The sequence below is a fragment of the Chlamydotis macqueenii genome, chromosome 3 (assembly GCF_036417535.1).
Source record: "Chlamydotis macqueenii isolate bChlMac1 chromosome 3, bChlMac1.mat, whole genome shotgun sequence".
NCBI lineage: Eukaryota > Metazoa > Chordata > Aves > Otidiformes > Otididae > Chlamydotis > Chlamydotis macqueenii.
Window position 1 is genome coordinate 101,655,716 of NC_141558.1, and position 15,224 is coordinate 101,670,939.

The 15,224-nt window shown below is 46.7% G+C and overlaps 1 protein-coding gene and 1 long non-coding RNA gene across 2 annotated transcripts in view; both read left to right on the forward strand.

Moving 5' to 3' along the window:
* LOC147601377 (uncharacterized) overlaps window positions 1-1,187 on the forward strand; it is a 183,497-nt gene extending 182,310 nt beyond the window's left edge. Inside the window, exons 2-3 of the long non-coding RNA XR_015258007.1 lie at window positions 3-25; window positions 984-1,187. This is a non-coding gene — a long non-coding RNA (uncharacterized LOC147601377). The remainder of the gene's footprint in view (window positions 1-2; window positions 26-983) is intronic.
* A 1,973-nt stretch (window positions 1,188-3,160) lies between these two features.
* Window positions 3,161-15,224, forward strand: part of PDE10A (phosphodiesterase 10A) — a 187,448-nt gene continuing 175,384 nt past the window's right edge. The window contains exon 1 of the mRNA XM_086743459.1: window positions 3,161-4,046. Within this exon, the coding sequence (XP_086599585.1) occupies window positions 3,161-4,046 (886 nt within the window). The remainder of the gene's footprint in view (window positions 4,047-15,224) is intronic.

Consider the following 15,224-nt stretch of genomic DNA (forward strand, 5'->3'; position numbering starts at 1 on the left):
AGCCAAGAAGCAGGTGACCAATCAGGTATGAGTTTCCAATGGCTAATGAATAGTAATCATATGAACAGTTTGCAAATAACTTAACCTGAAAGCTGCTTGTCTACAGTGTCAGATGATTTTTTACAAATCCAAATGTATTTTGCCTGGTTTGCTGATTATACGCATACATATTTATACATGCACAGTTCACATTCCTTGTATAAACAGACAGATACCCACTTTCAGGCAGTGATATTTGAACAACTGCAGTTTGCATGAACGACAATTGAGGAATTTAGCACAGATTAGCATAGTCAAACAAGATTTCTACAATTATAAATCAACGATGGAAAACTTCAGTAATTTACTCTCCATATTGACGGAACAATTTGGGACTAATCTGTCTAAAGGAGCACCTTTCATTTTTTTTTTTTCCAGGTGAATGGCTCTTGCTTTTTTGCCAGTCATTTCAGTCTGATTATCTCTTTCAATTTAAACATTTTAGTACAAGAGATTTTCTAATAATAAGTTATTAATTGCCGAGCAAATAGGCTGCAACAACAAAACACAAATCACTGAAGTTTTGTTTCCATTAGCTAAGCTTTTTCCCAGAGAATTTAAATATTTGCTGGATCACTAGTCATCCTGCTGCAGTTATGAGAGGAAAAACTTTATATGTAAAGTAGGTAAATAATGATTGGAGTTAAGGAAATAGAAGCACCTCACACAAATAGATATATGAAATGGAAGTTATTCAAACTGAAAATGGATCACAGAAGCAGATGCAGTTTTCTGTATTTTAGTTCAGGATTTTTAAGCAGCAGCAAGTTTTTAAGAAGCATGCAGATGAAAACAGTTTGGTAAAACCTGCCCTCCCTGAGTTTGGTTTGTTTTGTTTTGTGGGGGGTTTGTTTGTGTATTATTATTTTTTTTTTGAATGAGAGTCTTTGTTTTGGTTTTCAAAACCTTTTGCAAACTTTGTGTATTGTTTCCCACTGTCACAGAACATTCAACTAGCTGAAAACACATTTCTAATTGGAAAGCGTTACAATTTTTGGAGGAACATCTTATTTTGCAGCCTCCCAGATTCACAGTGGTGCACCAAGGCGAACTTTGCCTGGAGTTAGCGTGTATTCCTGCGCTAAAAGACGTCCTGAAACGATACATAACAAATGCTTGAACGATGTAAAATAAAAACCAAAACCGTGGGTTTATGTTGTTTTTCAAAGCAGGAGTCGAAATTCGAAAGAGCAGAGCCCGCTCTTTGCCGGCGGCAGGAGGAGGATGGCGGCGGTGCGGTGCCGTGCGGGGCGGACGCGGGCTGGCGCAGCACCTGTGGCCACGCCGGCCGGCGCGGAGTTTCCATTTCCCGGAAAACAGCATCGCCCGCATTTCGGGTGCTCCGCTGGCAGCAGCAAAAGAAACATCTTCTCCGCGAACACCCGCATCCGTTTCCCGCGGTGCCTGCTCCTAGCCCGCCCCCTCACACCCTCCACCGCGCTGAGCAGAGCTGGCGTGCGGCGTCTCCCCGCCGCCCCGCAACAAAATCTGGCGCCGAGGGCGCGGCGGCAGTCCCGGCCGGGTGGGCACCGCCGCGGCGACCGCTTCTCCACCCGCTGGCGGACAGGAGCGCCGGGGGAACCGGCACGTCCACCGGAGGAGCACGGTTCCCTCCGCCCCGTCCAGGTGTTTGAGGAGAGGAAGCCCCGGCCGCGATGTCGCGCCGAGGCAGGGTGGCACCGCGGCGTGGGCCAGCCCAGCCCAACAGCGGAGCCCCGGGGGGTGTCCCCGAGGCTGCCCCGCAGCCTCAGCGTCCCCTCCGAGGGCGGGCAGAGCCCAGGCGGCGCGGGGCAACGGCTCCCCAACGGCCGCGGCCCGGCCCGGCGGAGGGGAGCCCCGCCGCCGGTTGGGGTTGCTGGTCCCCGCCGGCGGCGGTGAGGTCCGGTGGACTTGGACCTCCCCGCCCGCTTTCCGGCGGCGGCTGGCGCCCAAGGCAGAGCGAATTTGGGGCGAAAACGAAATATGGGAAGTGGGGGCTTCCAGCGCAGCCCTCGGCCCCGCTCCGTTCCCAGCCGGCCCTCGGGTTTCCCTGGGCCGGGCATTTCCCCGGCGGCGGCTCCGCGGAGGGACGACCTAGCGCGGCCCGCCGTGCTGCCCTGCCGTGCCGGGCGGGCCGCGGCCGGGCTGGCGGGGCGGGGTGGCGAGGCGAGGCGTCGGGCCAGGTGCCGGTGGCGGGACGCTCCTTCGAGTGGAGCGCGGGCGCTTGGGGGCTGCAGGGCGGGCCCCCCGCCGCGGAGTCGAGCTGGCCCGGACGGGCTCCGCCGGTGAGCGGCGCGGGTGGCGGCCGCGGGGCCAGGCCGCGCCTGACGCTGCGGTCTGAGGTCGCCCCTTGGGGAACCGGATGGCTTGGAGGGCTGGGGTCGAGGGGGAAGGAAGGAAGGAAGGAAGGAGAGGGGAGCTGAAGCAAACACGCGTGATGCGGGGCACCGGGCGGGACTGTACATCCCCGCATAGGAGCGGGGGTTTGATGCCCGCAGAAACGGAGGGGCAGCGCTCTGGCGCCTTCGCCGCGGGGCGCCTGCCTTCGGCTGGGGGTGGCTGGAAGCAGCTGCTTACAACAGCGAGGCCCCGCGGGTTCCATCTTCTCCCCGCGCCTCTCCCCGCGTTCCCTTTAGGTGGGCGCTGTGCGGTCCCTCCTGTGCGCGCGCCCAGCGGAGCGAGGCGGGGCGCGGGGGCGTGGCCGGCCCCGCCGGTGGGCGTGGTCTGGCGGCCGGGCCGCTGTTGGGCAGCGGCACTGCAGTGGCCGCAGACGCCTCTGCGCGGGCACGTCCGGGGGCGGGGGGGGGGCGGCTGTTTGCCTCACTGGGAGGACGCGGGGGGTTGTGGCTGTTTTTCCCCCCTTTGAATGCGAGGTGGGAGCACGAGGAAAAGCGGACTTTAAAAGGGGATCGTCGGTAGCGCCCCGTCCTCTCCGGCTAAAGGGGGAACGGAAATGTGAGGATTTCGTGAGGGTGGGGAGCCGGGGTGCGGAGAAAATACCGCCTTGGGGGGGCTGCAGGCAGCGACGGAGCGGACGGCGGTCGCCCCTCGTTCGGCTCCGTCCTTTTTTCGGCCTCCCCTTTGGCTTTATTCCTAGACGTCCTGCCTTAAACTACCGCGAAAGGGAGGGAAGAGCGGAAGCATGTCCAACCCGGAGAAGCGGATCTTATCCCGCCCCTCAGCCCCCCTGGCTGCAGCGCCCGGGGAAAAGCCCGGCTCCGGCACCAGCCCACTCCACTCCCATGGTCAAAGCGACGGAGGTGGAGGCAGCGGCGGGTCTCCTCCTCCTCCTCCCCCCGCTCCTGGAGGCGGCTCGGCTGCCTGCAGCTCCCTCTCTCTCCTCCTGACAAGCCGCAGCAGCAGCGGGAGCCGCGCTGCAGGGACAGCCTCCTCCGCCGCCTCCGCCGGCATCGTCCCCAGAGCGGCGGCGGCTCCTTTCCTCGCTCCAGTCCCCTCCTTTTCCTCCGCTTCTCCATCTTCTTTTTACTTCTTGCCGCCGCCTCCTCGTTTCCCCTCCTCGTCTTCCTTTAACCTCGCAAGTCTCCAAGGGAGGGAAGGAGGAGGAGAGGCAGCGAGAGCGGCGGGAGGAGGAGGAGGAAGAGATGTTGGCGGAGCAGCAGCAGCAGCAGCTCACTTGATCGCCCATCCAGGCGGCAGCGGCAGGAGGAGACTCTTCTGTTCTTCCTCCATCCAGGGCTTGCTGCTCCGTTCCGCGGCCGGCGGCCCCCGGCAGCACCACTCCCGGCTCCTCCTCTCCCCAGCCGCCTCTCGCCCGTGGTCCTGCAATTCCCTGGGCGCTGCAGCAGCAGCAGCGGCGGCGGCGGCACCGGTACCGGCAGCGGCAGCCCGCGGCGACGGGATCCGAGGAGGCGACGGCCCCGGCGGGAGCAGGACGCCGAGGCGACAGCGGCGGCAGAGAGGCGCCTTCTTCTCCTTCTCGTCTCCCCTGCTCTTAGGGCCAGACATGGAAGATGGATCTAATTCTGCCAGCTGCTTTAGGAGATTTACGGACTGTTTCTTGAACACAAGTAGGTACCGGAGCGCTGCGCCCGCCTCGGGGGGAGGCGAAGGGCTGTGTCCCAGCCTGGGGGTGCGCGCCTTGAGGAAAGGGCATCTCTTTGTGAGTGGGGAGGGGGAGGCGAAGGCACAAAGGGGCCGCGTACGTGGGGCGTGTGTGGACGCGCGGCGGAGCGGCCGGGCGTGTGTTGAGGATGTGGGGACAAAGGGGATGCTCGGTGTGAGCGAGCGCTCTTTGTGGGAGCTGGCGGTTCACGCCGGGGGGGGGGTTTCGGCATCATTTCGGCATCAGACAACTCCACGCGTAGGTGTGCCAGCCTCTGACTTAGTGCAGGATTAATTTGCTCAGGAATGACACGTTTGGGAATGGAGACTTTTCCCCTCTTCTTACGTGAAGTAGCGGTAAGGAAGCGTTATGGCGAGCTGACGGAAAAGGGTGGAATGTGGGGCTTCTCCCGGCGCCCCTGGCCACACGCCTGCAAATGCCCTGGCTTCGGCCGGGCTCCGGTACCGAGTGCCTCCCTCCGCCGGCCGCGGCTGGCTGCGAGGCGGGCGGGGAGCCGGAGGAAGCCATGTGCTTGCAGCGGGGCTGGCGCTGTGACGGGGACAGCGACCGGCGGGTGGGGCGGGGGTTGGTGGGGGTGGGGGGGAGCACCGGGCGCTCCGCAGCCGGCTCCTCCTGCTGCCGGCTCCCACCCGGCCCCAGCGTGCGGGAAAGGGGCAGCGTTCGGCGGGCGGGAGTGGGGCGAGAGCCGCCGCTCGGCCTCTCGGTGCCCTCCCCGCGCTGGACAGGGGCCTGAGCCGCGGGGTGTGTGTGTTTGGGGGGGAAGGTTTCGCGTGGCAGGAGCTCCCCGTTCGTTCCCACCGCGCCCCCAGGGCCGTGGCATCCCCGCAGTGGCCGGGGCCTCGGCCGGGCTGCGCCGGAACGCGTGATGGGGTTGGGGTTCGGTTCGGTCACGGCATCCGTGGATTTCCAAGCGGAGCGTGTATTGGGGCTGAAATACGTTTGGGTTTGTTTTTTTTTTTTTTTTTTTTAAATCAGAAACTTTTTTTTTTTTGCTCGCCTGATGTTTTGATGCTTAGGGTGATTTCGATCAGCTGTAGTTATTTGTTTTTTGCTTGTTTTTTTTTTTTTGTGACAGTTTCTTAAATGATAGGTTTGTGCCTTAAAGTGTCCCTAAACTTGCATTTTAACCTGTTAGCATACTTTTCTTAGGTGGCTCTTTGGATACAGGTGAATAGTACGTAGTTCACGCATGTCAGTGTTTTGGGGGGATGTAAGAAGAACTCTAGAGGTGTCAGCTGAAACCTCATTATTTCTCTTACTACCTACAGCTGTCTTCAGCACCACAGCCTGCAAGTGCGGTGGTACTTGTTCTGTTCTGCTGGAGGTGAATAAAGATAACTATGTACTTGCTGCATTGTCTTTTTGAAACTTTTATTCAATAGTTGTTTATGTTACAAAGCCACATGCTTGTTTTGTTTTGAGGCCTGAAGGGAATCCTAAGCTCTTCCAGTTTTTATTTTCTCTGTGGTTGAGAGGGGTAGAATGCTGTCATGCATGTGGTACGACTCTAATGTTTTAAAATAAGTGGTCTGGGGAACAAGGGACTGCGCAAGGGAAAGTGGCTCATATAGGGCAATTCTCTCCTCTGTCAGACCAAGAAAAAGGTGACATGGAAAACTTCAGCTCTGTTCGAAACATCATTTAAAAAGCAGTGGTGAATTCAATGTAAGCTATTTTGAGAGCAATCGAACAGAAGAAACCTGGTTGTCTTTGACTGATTGTGACCTCTGACTGAAGATTTTTCTGCAGACAGGAAAGGAGCAGAATGGTTCTTTCCCCTGTGAGTTCACTGACGTCTAAGACGACATGCAGCCTCTCTCTGTGGAGATGCTTTTCCGTGCTCTGCAGCCTACTCTTGTGAAACTTTCAAGACCCTAAATGTTTGATGTCTCTACTCCTCTTTTGAATGGGACTGAAGCTGGCCAACGGGCTCGAAAGGTATTAGTGAGGTCAGAGGGACAGACATCCACGTGCGTGTGTATATATGCTTCCCTCCCTCCCCGAGTGATTGCATAAGTTTGATTTCCTTAGGAAACTGGGCTGAAAAAAAGGAGTGGAGTGAAGTAAAACAAAATACTACTCGGTCCCAGTGCTGCTACGGCAAAGAGCACTTGTCCAACTGTCTGGAGTACTGCGCATGGTCCTGGTTAACATGCAGCTGGAAGGCTGTTACTGTTTTGAAGAAGATGAGGTCATGTAGAATAATGAAGATAATGTGCTGTATCTCATAGCTTTTGTTTCCTGAATGGTATTTTAGATTCTAAATCATACATATATACATGCATACACACACTGTTTGACTTTAAAGATACAAAAATTGAAATACTTTTTACAGGGAAAGTGAGGAGCTCTGTAGAGAAGAGAATTGAGATGAGCTCTTTGGAGGGGAGACTTAAAAGTGACCGAACAGGATCCTCAAGACTGAAAAACAATGAAATCGCTAGAGATGTATTCTTCTTCCTCCTCTGAGCTCTTTTGACTTGCATACTCTAGTCAGTATTTTTATTAGAAGGTTCTTGATATTACTGCAATACTCACTTTGTCATATGTGGCTAATTTGTTTTTAAGATTCTTAATAAAGCACTGGACTGGACTGCAGAAGCTTACATGATCATTGTGTGCTGTGTGTTGCTTTTTCTTAACTTTACAAAATCTTTAACTTGGTGTGTTAACATAGTGTTTCGAGAAACTTATAGTATCTACCATCCTGAATCAATTCTCTGTGGAGTTTTACCATATTTAGGATACGGTGAGCTGACAGATATTCCAGGTTACTGTGAAATGTCTTAGCTTCAGGGGAGCATCTCATGTTCCTTCTACACTCAAGGTCTCTTGAGCTGCACATGTGTAGCATATTTCATCTGAGTGTACTCGCAGGTGTGAGGATTTTACAGGATGGAGGCTTTCTGCTTGTCAGAGTATTATCAGTATATTGATTTTTTTTTTATATGGTTACCTTTTATCGGCTTTTTTTTTTTTTTTTTTTAATAATGGAGCAAGTTTGTCCTGCACAGCTAAGACTTTCTGATTAGAGTAGTGCTCTTAAGAAAGAGCAAATGTCATAAGATCTGTAGTTGTGGAAGAAAATAGCAATTAAGGTTTAAGTAAAGTTAAAAGTATTCCTGTTACCTGCACTAATGGGAAAGTTAATCTTGGCCTGACTCTCTCTTTTTCCTGATCTGTGTGTTCTTTACTTGCAATAGGGGTTCTGTAAGCCAAGCGCTGATCTTCAGTGATGAATCCATTGTGTAAAGGTGGACAGGGTTTCGTTTTCCAATTAAATCACCCTTAAAATGTAGATGCTGATGTAGAAAATGGAATAATCTCTGGTTTTCGCCCCAGGGATTCTGGGTCCACATTAATTGAAAGCAAAATTGTCACTAAAGTGGTGTATAGTTAAGATGATAGGTGATGTCATTCAGCAGCTCCCGTCAGGACTGGTGTTTCATGATACTGCATTTTGCATTAATGTGTAAGAACACCACGTATCCTGGTGTGAAGCACTGCCATTCGATCTAGGGGGGTAATGGACCAATACATAGGGCAGGCAGCAAGGAATGGCATGGACAGGGAATGGAAACTGTGTGGGTACAAGCAGTTAACAGAGAAGGAGGGCTTGTTTCTCCAAGTTGAGTATTTTGACAAATGGTTGTCTGTACAGCATGCATGCAATAGGCTGAAATAGGTAATCCACTGTCCCTTTGACTCCTCAGCTCTGCTACCCACACTTGCTTGATGGCTTGGGGATGCTTAGCTCTCATCGGCCTTGAGAAAGGCGGTAATGCCTTTGCTGTTAACTCAGTAGGCTTTGCTCCTCCTGGAAGATGGACTGTGGAAGGTGTGGTTACGAATGGTGGGATAGCATAGGTGAGTTGGGAGATGTCTCTTTTTGTCACTTGTGCAAGGAGGATGGCCGCTCACTTAATGATCTAACACAAGGCTGGTGGCTCCCATCACCCTGTCGTATCCTTCTGTCCTCCTTCCTTTTGCTTGTGTCTAACCCATACCTATCAGCTGGACGTGGTGAAAACCTGCAAGCGTGAAGATGGGTTTATTTCGGTGTATACATGACGTAGTGACTTGATTTTGAAGCTGTCATATAAACACTCATTTCCAGGAATGATCTAGGGCGCATACTTGGCTTGCTTGCATTTGAATCTTTTTTTAGATACAACAGTACCTTTTGTTTAGTTTTAAGATTTTATGCTGTATTCTAATACGACTAGGTTATACCTGATGTCCTCCCAGTGATCTCAAATAGTGAACTTAGTTTTAATTTGGAAAATAAGAATGAGAGTCTGTGCGTGTATGGATTTATAACTTGGAAATGGCTTAGGCAGCTTGTTGCTCGATGTTAACCTTGTCTGTGATTAAAATCGTATTTCAGTTTAGTGAGGCTCATAAAAGCTAATTTTTTTTTTAATGCTACTTTAAAAAGTATTTTAGTTTCAAGTAATTATGTTTAATACTTTAAAAGTCATTTTTTTACAATATCTTAGTTTTTGCACTTTTGACACCATTATCAGATTGTAAAAGACAGCTAAGATCATAAGTTTTAAAAAAAAAAATATATATAAAGGGCTGTTTGAGGTTTTTTTTGGTTTTGTTTTTAGACTCCCTCTGCTGGCTGTTTCAATTACAAGTACCTGTACTCAAACTCTGTTACTAAATCTGCTCTTCCTTTATTGTTCTATCAAATGAGCAGTAACATGTATGGATCTCAGTATGTATTTAAAATTTAAAAAAAGTCTATAATTGTTAAGAAACACTATTTGCAGGAATGCTGTTCTATAGAGAAATGGTTTAATTTTTGTAATACTTCTGTATTGATTTGAACTCTATAACCAATTGAATCTTCTGGTGCATGGGCTACATATTCACCAGGAAATATGACAGAAATAACAATTCATATATTGTTCTAAAAGACTTAGTTATATATTCCATTTATTGTAACAAATTTAGTGTCCAACTTTGAAGAACAGCTGTGGCAAAACCTACATAATTATACTATGTTTTGTTATGTTAAAAAAAGAAAATTTCATTAACGAGTTTGACTTATATCTACTTAATTAGCTATAAGGCTGCACACAAAGTATTGTGCAGATGTAATGGATGACTTCTAAAGATACTGGTTTTAATACATCAGTGTACTGTGGTGTTCATCCAAAATATTTATAGCACCCAAAAATTAAAATTCTGAGGAACTTCAAAAATTACGTACAAGGATTGCTTTACATATTATTGAAATTAAGCCATTGCATTCCTCATGGGTGTCATTTATGGTGAAAAATGTTCAATATTTCTTGTTTGTATTCCTGTTAAAGATCCAGACTTTGCTCTGTAAGGTGTCCTTGCTTGTGCTGGTACGTGGCTTCCCTCTGTCCGGGTTTGAAGAGTGCCACCTGCTGATTGACAGCTCCTCGCAGTACTCTGGTCCTTTGCCATCTGAAGGATCTCACAGCTCAGCCCCGCTTATCTTGTGGGATGTGACAAGTTGATGTGGTTGGATGTGGCATCTGTGTTGAATCAAGCCTCAGCTTTGATCTCGCCTATTAAATAATGTTGTGTTTTTATTTTTTCTTTCTAATTTGTTTCAAGGTGAGGAAATGGGGTTTTCATCCTGGGAGTTGGGTGCTTTTTTCCCCCCTCTTGTCCCCTTTTGAAAAGCTTGTGAGAAAGTGGTGTTTTTCTGTGGTTCCATCATCACTTCTTGTCAAGCTGTCATAATTATCATGGGAGGAACCAGCCTGGCTGATGTTTGTAAAAGACTTTGGCTTCTGCTGTGCTAGACAATATATTGATGTGTTGCACACTCAAATGAGACAGTTCAAAAGGCAGGTAACAGACTCACAATGGTGACTTTATTAACAAATGAACATTCCACAATGCTCACGATATGTTTGTTTTTGCAAGGGAGAAGGACAGTCTAGTTAACAAGTTCTAAATTTTTATGGTAAATCAATGAATTCATTTTTACTGTTAGCGCACACTGAGAATGCTTTATTTCAACTTAGAAGTATGCTAATTATGTTCTTAGAGAAAAAAAAACTTGGCAAGAGTATGAATTAGTTAAAAAAAAAAGTGTATCATTTACATATTAAGAAGGAACTCCTTTATTTCAGAGGTTTTTTAATGTATCTTCTTCCCAGTGATTTATCACCACAGGCAGCTGTCTTAATTCCCAGCTCCTAAGCACCTTGTCATAGGTGGCATTAAGAAGAAAAAATAGTGTGTTTCACAATTTCATGTTCTTTAGAAAAATACATTGATAGTAAGTTTTAGTCAGAGTGTGTGAGATTTTTAACAATAAAATCTCACCTCATTAAGAGATGCTAAATCTTATGGCTCAATGGGACTAGAATTGGGGTCTCTGGATCATTTCAAGGCTTTCCAAAGTGGTTCTGACTCAAGAATACCAAAAGAGAAGGCTTTTGGATGTTACTCATTGCCTTTAGAGAACTCAAACTCATTTCAGTGGTTTCTGATTAAAATAATAATAGTAAAAATATCCTCAACACAGAAGCAGCAGTAGTAATCTCACCACCTTTGAAGTTAGGACCCAAAGAAGAGATTGTCAGGATGTGAGACCCAGTTAATCCACCTTCCATCTGGAAACTGTGAAGATTTAATACTTTCATTAGCACTTATTGATCTGATTCCTTGTTTCTGCATTATCAACCAACTCCTGTGCAGCTAAGCTGTACTTCTCTTAACAAAGTTTGCTCAGCTGTTAATAATTCCAGCATTCCTCCTTCCTTTTATCCTTCCACTTGCATCAAAAAGAAATCCCCTAATGTCAAGCCACACATAGTTCCTAAAGGAAAGAAAACTTTTGCATCTGAAGTGGTCACACCTTGGGACAGAAGCCTCGTATCTCTAATCCTTCTGATCCATAGTACCCAAAATAGCAGGTGTTTCTAGTTGCTGACAAGCATTGCCATGTTCACCTTAATAAAACTGTTTACTTTGCCATCACCTTGTGGGGAAATTTCCTAATTGGCAGGAATGATGCCACTTTCTTTGCCCTAGATATTTTAGTAGCATTTCTGCAATGTTGGGCTGTTCTGCTGGTTCAGAGAATAAGATGCTTAGCCTGAATTATGGTGGCTAAGTGTTTATCCTGTTTATTCTTTTGTAGTTTTCTTCACTGCCTAATTTTTGTTTCCCCATTGTATTTCTTCTTATTTTGTTTACTTCCAAACTGAGGAAAGCTACTACCCTCTCTTCTAATGATCTTTGACTTATTCTAAAATAAAAAAAAAAGTGTCTAATATTTCACTAATTATTTTTTTCCCTAACATGAGGCAGTTCAGTTTATGGTAACTCATTCTTTTACTTACACCGGGGTTTTTTTTTTGTTTTCATATTTTGTTTTTCTTTCCTGCATCTACAGATACCTTGGCAACTTCTGCAGGGTGAATTCTTTCTTGGAACGTAGCTCTGTCGGTTGTGCTTTCTTTGCATAGCTTTCTCTTTATTTCAGTTGTATCTGTATTTTCAGCTTAATATTATTTCCTCCTTGTTCGCCCATCAGCTATTTTAGCTGAAGTTTCCTTCTTGATTGCTGAATTGCGTCGATTTTGTTCCTTCCTACAGTGGGCCTGTGTCCTACCCTCTCCTTTTTACAACACTCTTATTTTTCCCAACTGCTGTGGTTGAGTGAAGGCGCTACGCTGCTGTTTCTTTTCTTCTGGTGTAGTTCATCTCGGCTGTATTGTGTATTTTTCTCTTTTGGTAAGACTGAATTTTGCATGGCAGCTTGAAAACTCTTGCTGTGTGCTCCGTATTTGCAGTGACTCATTGTGTTTCCTAATCTGCCACTGTCTGCCCAGCCCTAAGTGTGATGTCAGTAGAGAATTTTTTTTTTCTTGCCTTTTTTTAAGCAAACGTAGGCCTGATGAAAGTTACCGTTTGATGTAACAGGAAACTGAACTAATCTGTTCTCAAAACAGGCACTGCCTTAGTCAGTATGCTCAGGTTTCACCAGGCCAAGCTCCTGTGTCTCATGCTTGTAAGAAAATGGCTTTTGTGTGGATGTGTCTCACTGTTCCTGTTCCTTCAGACTTCAGTTTTCACCAGTAAAGACTCCTGAGACAACTACCCTTGACAAGCTGCTTCTTTCATGAATCTGGAGTCTTGAATGTAGTTCTGTGGCCTTCAGTTCATGAAGGCCCCTTACAACTTCTGGCATAGCTCCTGTGGTAGTAGAAAGAACAGGATCATCTGGCATGTGGTAGGAACTTTTGTAGGCTGCTTGTGGGTAGGAATGTGCTTGTACTTTGCCTTGCACAACCTTTTTTGAACTTTGGTTGGAGCTATATGCAGTGCTGATGCTTGTGAACTATGCACACATCTGTGAATGTGGTCTCGAGCTCCAGCCCTGTCAATTCTGTTTAACTTTTTAGTCTGTTCCTTGGTCCAGTTTAAACCGAGGCCTAACTGCCCACATGTGTGTTCGGCAAAAGCAGGGAGATTGTCGCTAAAAGGCAGCGGGAATGGTATTTGTATCTTCAGACCTTGTGTAAGGAGAAGAGTTTAGCTTTGTGGACATGAGGTGCATGATGCCCCTTTATGGCTAGAGAACAAGCTCTGGGGTGTTTTATTTGCTTATATAGGGCCATAGCCATCAAAACCAGCAGAGGAATCTTTATGCTGTGTTTGGGGCAGTGGGGCAGACCTTGTTTCTAGGGTCCAAGTTCTCCTAGCGAATGAAGCACAGGTTCTGCAATGTCCTGAATGCGAGATGCGTCCAGTGAATAAGGGACAAGTGCTGAGGACAGGGCTTGCTGGCTGGCTCCATGCAGATGCTTAGCTTCTCTGTCTTTGTTTCCTTAACTTGCTGCTTTGGAAGGCTTCTTAAAAGTTGTGGCTAAACTGCGTAAATAAACATTCATAGGGGAACGAGAACACACAAAGTTTGTGAATTGAAAAGGATGAGTGAAGTGTGTGTGATGATAATCACACATTCTCTGTTAATGAAAAGTGATGGAGGTTTATCCATCTACGGCAGTAGTATTGAAGGGGCAGAAATCAGAAATAGAAAGAGGAGAAGGTTGGAATGGTAAGAGAAGTTTAACATTTTTATTGCTAAAAGGAATGTGATTACAGCGGAAGAAAATGTTTATTCTTATAGGGAAAGCTATTTATAAACTCTGAGAGGTTTCTTTTGGGGGAGATGAAAGACTTAATATGTAAGTATCTCTCAGCAAATCATCAAATTTTGAAAAATTATTTTCACTGAAGTATAAGATTATGGGTTTTTTAAGTGAGTATTATTTTTCTTTTTAATGTCACAAATGCTTTCTTTCTGCTTAACTATAATTCTTTTTCTGTTTTTGGTAACAACATAAACAGTGCCTGGTGAATCTGATATACTTCATAAATGTAGTTACAGATAATTTATTTCTTTACTTTTTGTAGCTTAATGTTAGCTTAATCAATCGGACAACTACTATTTGACAATCCATTGTGTATGCCAGCTGGCCATGTCTTCTGCCATTATTTTACCGGGTTGCTCTGAAAGTCTTACTGTTCTACCCTGTGTTTTTTTTTTTCTTTCTTTCCTTTTTTTTTTTTTTTTTTAAACCTTTGTTTGTAAGTTAAACTTGCCACCTTGTTCCTGTTTTTTTTTTTTTTCTAACAGTTTATTAAAGCATAAATCTGGCTACATGTAGAGCACATGCCCCTTCTCTGTCTCTTAACACGAATCGCCTTGGATGGCTCTAGCCATGGATGTGTTGTGAGTATAGCTAACATCACTGTGGCTGGATACTTTGCTGATGGTGACCTCTTGTCTGTGACAAGCCTTGATTCTTGTTTACAAGATGATGTTGCAGTTGTTACCTTCTGATGTGGCTGCAAAGCGAACTTTTTGTTTGTTTTTGTTCACTCAGCTATGTGTACCTTCTTTTTCCTTTTTTTCAAATATGTTGAACTACTATCTTAGCACTTTGCAATATCTTGTTTTAACAACTTGTGTCTGAATCAAAGCAACTAGCCGTTCTGCTGTGCCAAGAAACACTTTTTCCCAAGCATTTGTAAAAGGAGGTTTTTGTTTTTTTTTTTTTCTTTGACAACAATTCTTCTGGTGTTTGTGGAGCTGAAGGGAGGAATAGTAAGGAAGTTGAAATCTGCTATATATACCAAAATTGAAAAGAGAATCTGAAAATGGTTGCAGAGTTATGTTGAACAGTATTGAAACATTGAAATTCTTTTGCTAAAACGTAAGTTGTTAAGACTTAAGCTTTCTTTAAGTATAGAAATATCCTGTGGCGAATTTCAGTTTGACAACTCAATTTTAAGTTCCAAATTGATTTGAAAGGCTGTATAAAGACTTTCATATTGGCTTAAACTAACAGAATTTTGGTAGGTTTTCTCTCAGAGATGAGCTCTGGCAGGCCACTAGTGGCAGCTTGAGATACCTAACCTATGCTTCTCTACTTGAAGTTACTACCAGCTCAGCAGAGATAGCAGAAGAAAGGCTCAAGTGCACTGTCTGGTTTCCTAACCTGTGATGCATGCAGAGGTGAATGTCTGCTGATATACTGAGCTGTAGGCTACTGTGATTGATGAAGAACTGCAAAAGTGACCTTGGGTCCTACTTGTGTGCTGGTAACCTCTAGAAGCAGGTTGCAATGAGGACATAAACTGTTATACCTACTTGCTTGCTTCCCCTTTTTGTCTGTTAATGCTGGAACATGGATTTGATGGATGGACCACTTGGTGGATAAGGAATTGGCTGGATGGTCGCACTCAGTTGTGGTCAATGGCTTGATGTCCAAGTGGAAATCAGTGACAAGTAGCATTCCTCAGGGGCCAGTATTGGGACCGATCCTGTTCAACATCTTCGTTGGCAACACGAACAGTGGGACTGAGTGCACCCTCAACAAGTTCCCCAATGACACCAAGCTGCGTGGTGCGGCTGACATGCTGGAGGAGAGGGATGCCATCAAGAGGGACCTTGACAGGCTGGAGAGGTGGGCCCGTGCCAACCTCATGAAGTTCAACCAGGCCAAGTGCAAGGTCCTGCATGTGGGTCATGGCAATCCCAGGCACAAATACAGGCTGGGCGGGGAATGGATTGAGACCAGCCCTAAGGAGAAGGACTTGAGAGTGTTCTTTT